The 12,994-nt window shown below is 39.4% G+C and overlaps 1 protein-coding gene across 1 annotated transcript in view; it reads right to left on the reverse strand.

Annotated features, from left to right (window-relative positions):
- Positions 1-920: 920 nt before the first annotated feature.
- The window catches only part of LOC122625594 (catenin delta-2-like), a 38,088-nt gene continuing 26,014 nt past the window's right edge, over positions 921-12,994 (reverse strand). The window contains 2 exon segments of the mRNA XM_043805683.1: positions 921-2,013; positions 9,711-10,267. Coding sequence (XP_043661618.1) covers positions 1,076-2,013; positions 9,711-10,267 — 1,495 coding nt within the window. The 3' untranslated portion in view covers positions 921-1,075.

Consider the following 12,994-nt stretch of genomic DNA (forward strand, 5'->3'; position numbering starts at 1 on the left):
TACGTGTTTGCGGACCACTCCATCTGCTCCAGGAATTCGTAATATCTCCTCCGTCAAAGCGGAAAGACCATTCCCTGACTTGTTTTGCGATTTCGGGTCGCGTAATCCGTTTGGCTGGGCCTGGGTCTTTCTGGACTTAGCCTTATCTCCCTTCATGACTCTCTTGTTGACCTTCCTGCTGCATTTCCTGCATGCTTAGAAATGCAATGAGGTTCAGGTTTATGCTTGGACCTGGTATATCTGAATAAGCTGCTTCTAATTCTGCCCAGCAGGACAGCTGTAGAACAGTAAGCGTCTGCGTGCCAGATTAAGCAACGGTACCACGCTGTACTTCGGGCCAGGCTAACGGTAAAACAGTGGATCCGGAGACTGGAGACATCAAGGAATAACGGTTAAAGAAGGCCTAGATAAGCATACTGAACGCTAAACGCTGGACAGTCAAGGAGACCGAGAATACAAGTGAACAACGCGAATCAACGAAATGAGAAAAGAAACTTCAGCCGTGAGTCAGCAAGTAGCATGGTCGCTACGTCGAGACAAGGAATCTCCGAACTGAGACACAGGTAGCTGAGATCCAATTAGACAAAGCAGGGCCCAGGCGGTCCCAATCCTAGCAAGGACCCGAGTGAGCCCGGTCGACTGAGTCGGAGATTCCGAGGGAACAAAACTGCCTACCTCCGATATACCTCAGAAAAGAAAATATGATCAATACAATTAAAGTTTTATCGATTATTACAAATTTTGAAATTAAATTGAAGGAGAAACTACAAGTACCGAATATAAATATATGTGTTTTCTTTGAATAACCCACCTTTACCAACCCAGTAGGTAAGTGGTTTAGTGGCACTTAAAATTTTAATAAAACAATTTGTATTAATAAAACTTGGATATTCTTATTTTATTTATTAAATTATCTGATTAGTGTTCTAAATATGTATTTAATATGATATTTTACAATTAAGTTGAGTAAATACAGCAAAAACACTTTTGCTAAAGGAATATAAGTAAATATAATTTAAACTTTGAATTTATTTATGTATTTTTAATTACTTTAATAATGAAAATACAACCAATTTTATAGTTGTTTTCTAACCATGTCTGAAAGCATTGCAGATTCATTACTAGACATAACGGCACCGCTGGAATCGTTAGCACTATATAATGTGCTTGTTCCACGCTGAATGGTTCTGTCCTCATAGCGAGTACGTCCCTGTGAAGCCATCGGTCTATTTAGTGTATTGTTTACGTTATTTGGTGAACTTGGTGGAGTATTATGTGCAGTATAATGTTTACTAACAAAATCTTGCTCTTTCCATCCATTTTTTTTATAAACGTCTCGCAAATCATTATGTTGCCACATGGTGTATAAAACTTGACTTGCAAATTTCAACACACAAGAGGTATATTTTTCTTTCCGTTTTGTTATGTTCATAAGTCTATCTATCCCACCTGAATCCAACAAGGAACGGGAAAACTCCGGATTTTTTTTTATAACCTCATTAATTGTTGCTAATACAGCTGTGATTGTATCATCTGATGTATTTTGGTCATGTTGTACATTTCCAGATGGAAGTTTTTGGACTAAGTCACGCATTGCGTACTTTCCAATTAGTTCTTTGTTGCGTTGATCTATAGCCAAATTGCGTAGTGCTGTAGCGACTGCACAAACTACGCGATCCACTTCCATTCTTAGAAGCTCAACAAGTATCGGTAGACCTTTTTCCTTACGCACTGTTGCGCGAATATCAATACTAGGTTGCCAATAACATGCAGACAAATTTTGAATTGCTCCAGCAGCGGCTTCAAGTGTTTCCGGATTAGAACAACTTTGCAACAATGACAAATAGTATTGAACTACTTCAGGTTGCCATAATTGCTCGTATCCCTTGTTTAATTTGTTATATGTTACAAAACTTTTAGAATATTCAGCCGAAATATTATATTCGTTGAGAGTATCGGAATTATTAGCTTCTTTTTTTTTTTTATTTGTTCCAAAACAGCCCAAATTGTCTCCTGAAAAAAAGGAAATAATTATAAAATTATATATTTGCAAAATTTGAAATTAAAGAGTATAATTTTAAAATTGTATCTTCATTAATTTTTTTAAAATTCTTTTTGTCAAAATTTTACGTAAGGCACTAATAAAAAATTCCTTTGAAATATAAAGGGCTTATATCAGGTTTTGGGACGAAAGATTGTTTTGCTTTCGATAATACAAATATATTAAAATTTACTCATTCTGCTGGCTACAAGATATAAAAAGTACAAAAAAGTTAGAAAAAATCAGTATAGCAAGTATAGTTGTAAAACGGTTAACTAGGTTAAGGGGTTTATAAGCTATGGATGGAATTTAGCTTTTTAAATCTGTTTGCCTTATTAACCATTCCTTTTCCTAAAGTAATAAAATAATAGGAAAATATATTGCAAGTAATGAAAAATTAAGCAGATGGGCATATGTAACCGGAATAACTCGCTTATAAACTATCATTACCTAGAACTACTGAAGTTATTGGATCAGACATTTACTGTGATAATATATTGTGGTGATGCATGCTAAGAGGAGCTCGGATCTATTAAGTCTGAAGAGTCCCAAGTTCGGCAAACCAAGGGAGCTTAAATTCACAAATGTATTTTTTAGGTTTGAGCTACGGTTTGAGCTAAAAAATGTCTATTTTGCAGTACATTTTTAGGAAAAAGAAGGGAGTTCTTTTTAATTCCATATAATATTTATTTAAAGACACAAGTGAAAATTGAAATTTAACAAATTTCAAATTTCAAAGATCTTGTAGAAGATCTGACATCGTAGATTGTGTAAGCTATACTGGCCACTAAAAGACTAAAACAGTCTAAATTAAACAAACCAAACATTTTTTTTTTATCGACGAGGAACTTAAATGTTGTCGAAATTCGAAAATTAACCCTGTAAAACAGGATTTTGCAGTCGAAAAGGGTATACAAATGATTTGTTTTTTAAAAGCTGTAGACCATATAAAACTATTTCTTACGTTCTTTAAAATTAATGCTGGAGAGGAAATCGCTCCACTATTTGTAATATTATTATTTTCACAATTTTGAAAGTCGAGAAAATCCCATTTAAAGTTTCGAGAATTTGCTTTAAATCTATTAAAACCAAAAAAATTATTTTTTAAGTGTCTAAAGCTAGTTTCCCCCTTAAATCCCCCGATGTCACCACATCTAAGGTTACATTTAAATCAATAAAATTCTATTGCAGGATCTATGGTTAAAGAAGTTGAATTAGGATTTCTAGACATTTGGAAAAAGCTTGGAATATGTTTAAGAATTGGGGGACATATCAATTCCACGGTTTGCACATACCAATTCCATGGAAAGCGTTTATATCCGTAGGAAAAGAAAAAAAGTTAAAAGCTGCCATTGCTGACTTCAAAATCTAAAGTAGAGAAGCTCAAAAGTTAAACGCATCCAAGGTCTGAGTTCAGTGCCACTCTTCTTTCCGCAGACCTATCGCAAAATAAAACACATATTAAAAGTCCCATTTGAACGAAATTTATGAGGCTATGTGGCGGTATGTCCCAACTAAACATAACTCAGAAAATATTTTACCATTTACCGCGTTTTTGCTATTGGTGGCGATAATTTTTTAGTCTGATCTCGAAGGGCTCAAGAGCCGCCTTCAGGCAACTACTGACAGGCGAGTCACTGCTCGCAGCATCAGCACCTGGAACCAGATGAGTCGATGGTCTCAAACCTATGTATTGGTTTACAACCTCTTCATGGTGTTCCCAGTTCGAGCAGCGAAAGTAACGTTTGTGAGTCACAATATCGATATAATTTTTGTTGAACTTATCCGATAAGTAACAAGTCCATATTATGGCCGACTTCCTGCATTAAAGATACGACTTTTCCAAAGGTTTCATGCATATTGCTGTAAAAGGTAGGGAATGTTTTGCAAAGAAGCGGACCGATAGACGGACATGGATATCGACTCGGCCGTTAATACTGATTTGAAATATATGTATATTTTATTGTGTTGGAATCTTCTAACTGAACTCGTTTTACCGCTTTTTAGGGGTATAAATATAAAAGTCTATAAATATAAAGTCTAGTAAAACTGTTTTTTTGGCAAATCGATAAAAATTTACAAGACTAAAAAAAGATTGTTCAAAAGTGTGGGCGCGGCAGTTTTGGGCGGTTCGTAGGCGTAAGGATGGCCGTGGCAAAAAGAGTTTTGGCATATCGATAGAAATTTACAATACTAATAAAAAAACAAGACAGAACGCTATAGTCGAGTTCCCCGACTATCTGATACCCGTTACTCAGCTAGTGGAAATGCGAAGGAGAGTCTTCAGCACTGGCAGTTTGGCAGTTTGTGGGCGTTAGAGTGGGCGTGGCAAAAAGTTTTTTTAGCAAATCGATAGAAATTTAGAAGACTAATACAAAAATGAAAAAATCGATAAAAATTTACAAGACTAATACAAAAATGAAAAAATATCACATTTTTTAAAAGTGTGGGCGTGGCAGTTTTGGGCGGTTTGTGGGCGTTAGATTGGGCGTGGCAACATGAATCGACAAACTTGGGCTGCGTCTATGTCTCTGGAGTCTGTATGCTTAGTCTCAACTTTCTAGCTTTTGTAGTTCCTGAGATCTCGACGTTCATACGGACGGACAGACAGACGGACGGACAGACAGACGGACGGACAGACGGACATGGCCAAATCGACTCGGCTATTGATCCTGATCAAGAATATATATACTTTATATGGTCGGAAACGCTTCCTTCTGCCTGTTACATACTTTTCAACGAATCTAATATTCCCTTTTTAACCTACGAGTAAGGAGTATAATAATACTGTATGAAATATTGGTGTGCGACCCTGAGCCAGGATCGACTACGGAATTATTTCAGCTTAGTCTATTTTCAATTATAGTTCTTGTGAGGGATTTCTTGTCCTGAAAAATATATAATAGACTCCGTTTCCTAAACACTTTTCACCGAAGCAAAACTCAACGTTTGAAAGACATCTATTCAGAGGCCTGACACCGTTGGACACAGAAAGCTTTGGTGATTTCATGTTGCGACTCCGCCAACAAATGCAACGATGTGCATTCGGATCCTCAAAAGCGGAGATTGAGGATATATGTCTAAAGGATAAAATCATAGATGTGTGGGCACCTCTAGACCTCAAGAAAAGACTTCTGGGAAAGGAGCATTCACTAGAGGAAGTGATCGAAGCATGTCAGGTTGAGGAGCAGATCAACAAAGAATCAAAAGAAATGACATCAAGACCAATTGCGGAACCCATCTGTAAAATTACACATCGTGGTTTTAAACAGAGTGGGGAGTGCCCCAGATGTGGAAAATTCGAACACACACAACGACCCATCATGTCCGGCAAGAAATGTGACTTGCAATAAATGCTCGAAGCCTGGACACTTTGCCAGGAAGTGCCGAACTAACTTGAACGACCGATTCCTTAAGAACCAAAGGAATAACCTGAAAAGGCCCCGCACGTATATTCGCTCTGTCGAAGAGGAGGCCACCAGCTCCAAATTCAAAAAGGGCGAAACACATTGCTTTAAAGTGTCAAGCGAAGATGAAGAGGAGTTCATACGATGCCGAGTGGGAGGCCGTGAAATTTCTTTGATTATTGACTCGGGGTGCAAGTTTAACCTTATCAGCCACGCGGACTGGTCTCTGCTAGTGAAGAGAAAAGCCACAGTCTTTGACGTAAGAACTCATACAGAAAAGCAATTCCGAGCCTATGCCTCTAATAAATTACTACGAGTAATGTATATTTTCGAGGCCCCTATTTCCGTTGAGCCGGGTACCGAAGAGATTGCCTCATTTTACGTGATTGAAAATGGAGAACAATCTCTGCTTGGCCGAGACACGGCTATAGAATTAAAAGTCCTCCGACTGGGAAGAAACATTAACCGTATTGAGGAAATGGAGCCTTTTCCAAAATGGAAAAACATTGAAGTAAGCCTTTCCATAGATTATGATGTGAAACCCGTTCAACAACCAGTGAGACGAATCCCGGCAGCGCTCGAGGACAAAGTCATGAAAAAACTGGATGAAGCCCTGAGTCGAGATATAATTGAACCAGTCACGGGCCCGAGTGCTTGGATATCTCCCATCGTGCTTGCGTTTAAGGAGAACGGGGACATCCGCTTATGTGTCGACATGCGACTGGCAAACAAAGCAATCCTACGGGAAAACTACCCATTACCAACTTTCGACTGCTTTATGACCAGACTCAAAGAGTCTAAATTCTTCGCACGCCTAGACCTCAAGGACGCCTATCACCAACTGGCCCTTGATAAATCGAGCCGGGAAATAACAACGTTCATAACTCCAAGGGGACTTTTCCGCTATAAGCGTTTGATGTTTGAAGTAAATTCTGCTCCCGAAATTTTTCAACGCCTTCTCGAGCAGATGCTATCTGCGGTACCTAACGCCATGAACTTCATCGATGATATCATCATCTTTGGAGCAACTGACCTCGAAATCGACAGCGCCGTAAAAGAAGTATGCCAGATCTTCCAGGAAAATAATGTCCTACTGAATAAAGAAAAGTGCATCTGGAAGACAAGCAAACTAAAATTCCTCGGACATATTTTATCCGACAAGGGAATAGAAGTCGACCCTGAGAAAATTGACGTCATCCGATCTTTCAGAGACCCAAAGAACAAAGAAGAAACGCGGAGCTTCCTCGGTTTGGTGACCTACGTCGGAAGTTCATTCCGGACCTTGCAAGTCACACAGATCCTCTAAGAAAACTGCTGAAAACTGAAAGCAAATTCACCTGGGGCGAAGCCGAGAAAAATGCTTTCAGTAACCTAAAGAATCTCCTATCCAAGGTACCCAAATTATCATATTTCAATCCAAGGCATCGAACACGGGTGATTGCGGACGCCAGCCCGGTTGCCCTTGGGGCTGTGTTATTGCAATACAAAGTCGACAACGAACCTTTAATAATTACCTTTGCTAGCAAGGCCCTGTCGGAGGTGGAGAAACGCTACTCCCAAACGGAAAAAGAGAGCCTAGCGCTGGTTTGGGCAGTGGAGAAATTTTACTACTATCTGGCAGGCCTGCACTTCGAACTCGTAACTGATCACAAGCCCTTGGAAGCCATTTTCAAACCAACATCCAAGCCCCCAGCTCGCATTGAAAGGTGGCTGCTGCGGCTCCAGGCATATACGTTCACCGTTATCTATAAATCCGGAAGAGAAAACATATCAGATGCGTTGTCTCGACTCTGTCAACTACCGCCGGTAGAACCAATCGACCACAAGACGGAATACAGCATCCTTCGCGTCGTACAGAGCTCTATCCCAAGATCTATGACAATTCATGAAATAGCAGAGTCTTCCAAGAGGGATGAAGAGATTATGGATGCAATCAGTTGCCTGGAGAACGACTCCTGGAAGCCCGATAGTTCCGTGGGCTTCTACCCGTTTCGGTATGAGCTTTCAGCGGTTGGCTCGCTCCTTTTGAGGGGAAACCGCCTAGTCGTGCCAACATCTCTGAGAGTAAAAATACTGGAGTTAGCCCACGAAGGACATCCCGGCGAGACAGCAATGAAACGCCGCCTGCGATCCAAAGTATGGTGGCCACAAATAGACAGAGAGGCAGAAAAGTTTGTCAAAGCTTGCAGAGATTGTTGCCTGGTATCACAAGACATCAGGCCACCCCCTATGGACAGGAATCCTTTTCCCACTGGCCCTTGGATTTGGGTAGCGTCGGATTTACTAGGTCCGCTTCCCAACAATGAATATGTTCTAGTCTTCATTGACTATTTCTCACGATATATGGAGCATAAGTTTCTTAAAACCATATCTTCAACTACCCTGGTAGAGGCAATTAAAGAGATCTTCTGTAGACTGGGATATCCTGAGCACCTACGAACGGATAATGGACGCCAATATGTTAGCGAGGAGTTTTCTAACTACTGCAAAGCGTGCGGCATCAAACAAGTTCGAACCCCACCGTATTGGCCGCAAGCAAACGGGGAAGTTGAAAACATGAACAGAGCCGCAAATGGGAAAAACTACAAAGAGGAAATCCAAAAATTCGTTCTTATGTACAACGTAACCCCACATGGAACAAAAGGGTCTGCGCCCACAAAGCTGATGTTCAACAGAGTCATCCGTGACAGAAGTCGATATAGGAGTGGGCGACAAGGTGTTTTTGAAAAACGTAGTGTTCCCAAACAAACTTACATCAAACTTCGACAAGACGGAATTTACGGTTTTAGAACGACACAATAATATTGTGGTGATCGAAGGGGGTGGTAGAAAACTAACAAAAAAATGCCTCACATCTTAAGAAAGTTCCAGCTAGCCAAACGTATCCAGCCTCCTGCCCAACGCCGCAACCAGATGACAGCTTACCGGAATCAACACCTACCCCGGAGAACGCAGTACTCCAGGCCACAGAAGGAAGCCTCGGGATCCAGCCACCCCTGCCGCCATTAAAGCTAAAACTTGTTAATAAAGGAGGGATGTGGCGACCGGCGTTGCCAACAACCAAGCATCGGGAGAGCAGCGACGGGAGAGACGCTACCGATGGCCTAGTGTCTGAGTGATTACTCCTTATTACTCCTGAGCGGACTGCCAAGCAGCGTGGATGTGCGAATACCATAGATCGGAATAAACGAACTGAATATATATATATATATTATCTATAAATCATAACGCGTGTTACTCTTAGTAAGCGGGTCATTACAATCCTGATCAAGAATATACATATATACTTTATATGGTCGGAAACGCTTCCTTCTGCCTGTTACATACTTTTCAACGAATCTAGTATACCCTTTTACTCTACGAGTAACGGGTATAACAAGAGAGAACGCGAGTTCTCTGATACCCGTTACTCAGGTGATATAAGTGCAAAGGAGAAATTTCCACACTGACAGTTTTTGGCGGTTTGTGGGCGTTCGAGTGGGCGGTGCAAAAAGATTTTCTGCAGATCGATAGAAATTTACAATACTAATAAGAAAATGAAAAAATATGAAAACATTTAACAAAAGTGTGGATGTGGCAGTTTTGGTCTATTTGTGGGCGTGGCAAAAAGTTTTTCTGCAAATCTATAGAAATTTACAAGAGGCGGTTTGTGGGCATTGTAGTGGGTGTGGCAACATGAAATGACAATCTTGCGCTGCGTCTATGTCTCTGGAGTCTGCATACTTAATCTCAACTTTCTAGCTTTTGTAGTTCCTGAGATCTCAACGGACGGACATGGTCATATCGACTCGGCTATTGATCCTGATCAAGAATATATATACTTTATATGGTCGGAAACGCTTCCTTCTGCCTGTTACATACTTTTCAACGAATCTAGTATACCCTTTTACGCTACGAGTAACGGGTATAATGAAAAAATATCACAACATTTTTCAAAAGTGTGGGCGTGGCAGTTAAGTGCGGTTTCTGGGCGTTAGAGTGGGCGTGGCAACATGAGTCAACAAACTGTTGCTGCGTCTATGTCTCTAGAATCTGTATGCTTAATCTCCACCTTCTAGCTTTTATAGTTCCTGAGATCTCAACGTTGATACGGACGGACCGACGGACATGGCCAGATCGATTTTAGTATACCCTTTTACTCCACGAGTAACGGGTATAACCAGGAAAAACAATTTTTCCACAAATGCGATTCTTAATAATAACCCGTTCATGAGTAACAGGCGGTAAACAAAAACCAAAATAAATAATTTTTTATTATTTACCTTTGGATGAGGTTGGAATTACTCTTTCTGGTGTTATAAAAGGATGTTTGTCGTAATTGGGATCATCCACTTCTTGACATCGGTATGAAAGATTTCGAAGTATACATACGCAATTTTCTACAGTTTTATTTCCAATATTATTTTTCTCAATTGATGTTCGCACAACATAAAGAAGGCATTCAACCAAGTGTTCGCAATTACGAAGACATCCTCTTGCATGTTCTCCAGCAGAACTAACATTTCGTAAAACTCCAGAAGCGTTTCGAAATACTGTAGAAAAGCATGTTTCTCCACAACACACTGCATCCCAACCAGAATGAGGCTTAATAACGCTGCAAACTACAGCAACAAGCGCTTCATCAATAATTGACCGTTTCAAGTCTTCACAGGAGGACATATTCCACAATACTCCAGTCACCAATTCTTTTACTTCTGTTTCTTGAGACCGACATAGAAGATGAACCAAAGCTGCTATTCCACCCGCGTTCTTTATTCCACGTTTGTTTTCATCATTTTGTCTTCCGTAAGATAAATTTCGTAAAGCTCCGCAGGCATTCCTGAAATAAAACAAAAAAGAGCTTAACTCCCGAGAAATATCTAAATGTATACATTTAGCTTTATAACATTATAAGATCACTTAAATCTTAATTTATTAATATGATTTCGACAATATTTGTTCTTCTGCTTACTGTGAATTAAATAAATATTTACCGCCAAGTTTAAATTTTTCAAAAAATTGGGCGGTTTGTGGAAGTTACAGTGGGCGTTATAAAAATTTTCTTTGAAAATCGATAGAAATTTACAAGACTCATAAAAAAATGAAAAAATATCAACATTTTTCAAAAGTGCTTTATATGGTCGGAATAACAAATCTAGTATACCCTTTTACTTTACGAGTAATGGGTATAAAAATGTATATTTGAACCGGAACCATCCTGATTCTTTTGGGCCATTTCCGTATTTCATGAGAGGTGAATGGGGGTCTGCGTCCGTCATTTCTGCTTTCTCTTCCCCGATAGCTGCTATATTTCCGAATAACTTTGTTGTTGTTGTGTGCTGTATTGTGGCCTAAAAACCACATAGCAAACGAGAGAGAACGCTATAGGCGAGTTCTTCGACTATCAAATACCTGCTATTCAGCTAATTGGTGTGCGAACGAGGAAGCTGAACATTCTTTTGAGCATTTCGATAGAAATTGGAAAGAAAAATACAAATATTTGGCATACCGTTAGAAATCGGCAAGAAATAAAACAGAACATTTTTCAAAAATGATGGCGTGGCAGACGGACATGGCCAGATCGACTAGGCCAGTAATCTTGATCGGCAAACTCCACTATCGCGTTCTCTCTTGTTTTATCCATCAACATGCCAAAAACAATTTGTGAATTTCTTCCTAGCATTAAAACTCGCTTAGTAATGGGTATCTATTAAGTCGATGATATTGACTTTCCCGCTTTTTCTAGATTTGTATTATACTAGTTACTCTTGCATAAAATCGGATGGAACAGTCCGGAAATGTTTTATAAAAATCTTAGATCAATTTTTTTTTTTACAAAATCCACCTTTTTTAATATGGGTGGAAAATATGGGTGATTGTTTACTTTAATTCATCATTTACTTTTCAGGAAACCACATCTATTTACTTTACTAACTTTTGGCAGTGCGTTTTTTCATTTAGTTTTTTGCATGAAATGTCACCAAAAATGGGGAATCAAGACCACATAGAATCCAGACTACATAGTTTATCAAGGAACAAGAGTTACATGTTAAGTTTGCTATTAGGTTCCATGGAGGTCCGATTCTAAGGTTACTGAAATTAGTTAAAACGGGTTTAACTTAAAACAAATTGTGTAATATAACTATATTCTTCTAAATATTTAGTTTTTTTCTTTCTAATTCTGTTTTTTTTCAATTTAGTCTTTTATTCTTGCACATTTGTAACATATCAAAACAGTTACATAGTTTTTCGATATATTAGTTATAATGTTGTATAAATTTTCGAACTTACCGGCTGTAGAATATGCATTGTTTTTGTATCAGGACGGACCGTCATACATTTTGTTCAATTTTTCTTGTCGTTTATTTATTTAATTTCACGGACACTTGCTCTTCTACACTGCTCACAATTGCAGTTCTAGCTTAAATTCAGAAACTTAAACGTATGGTCAAGAACCCCCAGCTCTTTAACGAAAAGAATAAAGAAGTATGACGACTATTTGTTCAGTGTGGTATAGAATTTATTTGTGTCCCTGACATGTCTGGGTCGATGATTTTAATATTTTTTACAGTGTAGCCAACATAATCTTGATACTGAAGCAAGGAAAACGACCAACTGCTGAGGTGGACTCCTATAGACCAATTAGCCACCTTCAGTCCATTGGAAAAATTATGAACTTGTTGATTCCAATTGGGTTTCCGGATCTAGCATGGCACACTAGAATAACTGCATAGAGTGGTTAAATTTACTTGAGAGGCGATGGAAAGAAAAGAGTACACGGTCGCCGCATCTTGGACGTCCAGCAAGCATTCGATAGAGTGTGGCACCCTGGGCTCCTGCACAAAGTCAAGAAACTCCTCACCCCACCTGTTTCAACTTGTTTCTTGGAAGAACGCACATTTTGGGTGACAGCCGATGCATGCAAGTCTTCTCTAAAATGCATTGAGGAAGGCGTTCCTCAAGGAAGTGTTCTGGGGCCAACATTGTAATCAAAACGATGCAACATATGTGTTGGGTCATGCAGCCCCCAAAACTGTGCAGTAGACTAATCTTATACTCGTAATATTGTAAACCGAAGTAGTCAGTGGTAGCAGTTGCGATGCCCATAGTGCAAACCGCTATTCTCGCATGAATTTATCTGTATGGCGCTCATTCCTTCGTCTCTATCTTCTATCCTCTTCGTTATCTACCTACATTAAGCTTGGGCGCAGCATTCGGCTGTCTGTCCCGCCAATGTCACTTCTTCGTTTTTCGGCAAAGACTTAACTTGTGCATTCGTTATAGCTCTTGGTCGGCCCTAGCTGCCAGTATAATTAACAAAATAAACTGTATCGGACAAAAGACAAAACTTTCTTCGGCTACATATTTCTCGCAACAGCTATTGAAAAAGCTCAATAGCTAAACAATATGCTTACGACACTGCAGTCTTAACAGTTTTAGAGCAAAAGACCCATTACAAACACCTCAGTACAGCAAGCATTCAAGTCCAAGATTGCAAAATTATCCTGGCTGAAACACCAAGAAACAAGCTGTCCGTAAAAATAATGTTAGGATCTATAAGTGCATA

Source organism: Drosophila teissieri, unplaced genomic scaffold (assembly GCF_016746235.2).
Source record: "Drosophila teissieri strain GT53w unplaced genomic scaffold, Prin_Dtei_1.1 Segkk13_quiver_pilon_scaf, whole genome shotgun sequence".
Taxonomy (NCBI): Eukaryota; Metazoa; Arthropoda; class Insecta; order Diptera; family Drosophilidae; genus Drosophila; species Drosophila teissieri.